Source organism: Parus major, chromosome 7 (genome assembly GCF_001522545.3).
Source record: "Parus major isolate Abel chromosome 7, Parus_major1.1, whole genome shotgun sequence".
In the NCBI taxonomy this organism is placed as follows: domain Eukaryota; kingdom Metazoa; phylum Chordata; class Aves; order Passeriformes; family Paridae; genus Parus; species Parus major.
In genome coordinates this window covers 36961195-36963174 of record NC_031776.1, presented here as the reverse complement: position 1 = coordinate 36963174, position 1980 = coordinate 36961195, and the positions used below count along the sequence as shown (strand labels likewise).

General features: G+C 47.6%; 1 protein-coding gene across 2 annotated transcripts in view; it reads right to left on the bottom strand.

Annotated features, from left to right (window-relative positions):
• Window positions 1–681: 681 nt before the first annotated feature.
• The window catches only part of LOC107207437 (glycerol-3-phosphate dehydrogenase, mitochondrial-like), a 19303-nt gene continuing 18004 nt past the window's right edge, over window positions 682–1980 (bottom strand). For both annotated transcript variants that reach the window (XM_015634503.3, XM_015634504.1), the window contains exons 5-6: window positions 1783–1880; window positions 682–913 (exon numbers count right to left, since the gene is read on the bottom strand). In XM_015634503.3, the coding sequence (XP_015489989.1) occupies window positions 697–913; window positions 1783–1880 (315 nt within the window). In that variant the 3' untranslated portion in view covers window positions 682–696. The remainder of the gene's footprint in view (window positions 914–1782; window positions 1881–1980) is intronic.

Genomic DNA, 1980 nt, shown 5'->3' with positions numbered 1-1980 from the left:
CTTAAAACAAGCTAAAGAATAGCTCAAGATACAGAAAAAATAAATCTGATTTCCTTCTCTGTGTGCTGTCAATGGCAGGTCCTGCTACTGGCTACAAAAAACACCACATAATCCCACAACAAGTTTTGCTAAATTTGCAAATTTTGCTCTTATTTCCTCCAGACCTTAAAAATAAGATAAAAGGCACCTTACATGTGCAGTAAAATCAAGTAAACACTGACTCCACCCTTTAAATCCACCTCTCCTGCCAAACACAAATCTGCACATACATATTCCCACACATATAGGAATTTTTAATTGTTTTTCCACCCTGCTGGGCTCTGGTCTGAGATACCTGTAATTAACAACACAAGCTTTAGCCAGAAGCCTCATAAACCCCATTGGAATCCAGTGTGTTTCCAGAGTCCTTCCCACTCCAGAACCCCTTTGATCAGCTGAAGAATTGTTCTAAATGCAGAATTCTCTTAATAATCCACCTTGTGGTGGATTATTAAGAGAATTTAAAAAGGTCAGAAACCACATCTCCCCCAGAACACTTTCACACCATTCTACACCCATAGAAAAATCACTGTATTTCCTCCTACATCCATTAAGCTGCTGCTGTAAAAACATGGCTTATCTCCCAAATTAGGAGGGGAGTTGAATCCTTCAAGCTGAAGAGAGCCAGGGTACAATCCCCAAGCTGACAGCTGTGTTTTAACCCCCAAAGCAGACCCCAGGAGCACACAAGAGGCAGAGAGGCCACTCACCATCGTAGTAGACAATGGCCCCGACCAGCTTGTCCCTGCGCAGCATGGGGAACAGCTCCAGGGCCCGGGACTTGGTCAGGACATAGCTGCTCTTCAGGCACTGGCTGCCTGCCACCAGGTCATACAGCTTTATCCCAACCCAGTAGTATGGCAACTGCCACCACCTGAGGGCAAAAAGACACCATGAAGTGAAAGAAACCCACAAATGAAGCGTTTAGGAGTGTGTGCATACGCTGTTATTGCAAAAGGAACACGGTGAGCAACACACAATGTCCTTACAGCAGTTCTACCTTGTACAGCATTACAAACTCATGGTAACAAGACAATGTAAATACTCCAGACTTAGATGTTGTTTGCCACTGTTTTCAACTGAGCTACTCCCTGCACATTCAAGCACATTCAAGGGTTTATTTGCTCTAAAACCAGGGTGTAAATGGGGGTGTTGTGCCTCTGTGTGAGATATTGGAGCTGTGTGTGCAAGCTGAGAGGATTCCCCCAAGGCAGGGGCTAAGGTCTCCTGCACCAACAGGACCACAATAAATGCAGGCAGCCACCCACCTACACAAGCTCCAGCTCTTACAAGCCCCTCACACTAAGAAAGGAATAATAAAAAGAGGAATGGTCATAATAAAATTAAGTTCCTTCAGAAAAACCTCCCTGCTCTAAGTAGCCTGTTCCAGTGAGTAATTTCTCTTACAGACTGAAAACCAAAGCACTGAGTGTCTTCCTCAGAGGAAGAGGAACCTGTTCTGTCCATACCCAACTGCCCTGTGCTCACATGGGCTGAAGAGCACCTTGCTGGGAGCCCTGGCATGTGTTGAGGACAAGGCTGCACTGGAAGAATAGCAAATACATCCTGGGAATGAGAGCTCTTTCCAGCTGTCCCTGTTGGGGTACTGCAAGGGCACTGAAGAGCAATTGCTGGCTGGGGCACAAGAGAATTTCCCCTGGGACAGCTTTAAGAAAGCTCTCCCAGGCCAGGGTTTGCTTGTGAGAAGCCAAGGTAAAGGACAGAAGGCACAGCAAAGCTTACTTGTAGATGGGGAGCATGATGGGCAGCGGGGCCGAGAGGTGGGGCGCGCTCTGCAGCAGGTGTGCACGCTCCTCCAGTGCCTCCTTCACCATCCTGTACTGCAAAACACCAGCCAAGGTCAGTGCCACAGCAGCACCCTCCTCCAGAGCCTTCCCCACCCTCCTGGACTGCCAAACACCAGCCAAGGTCAGTGCCACA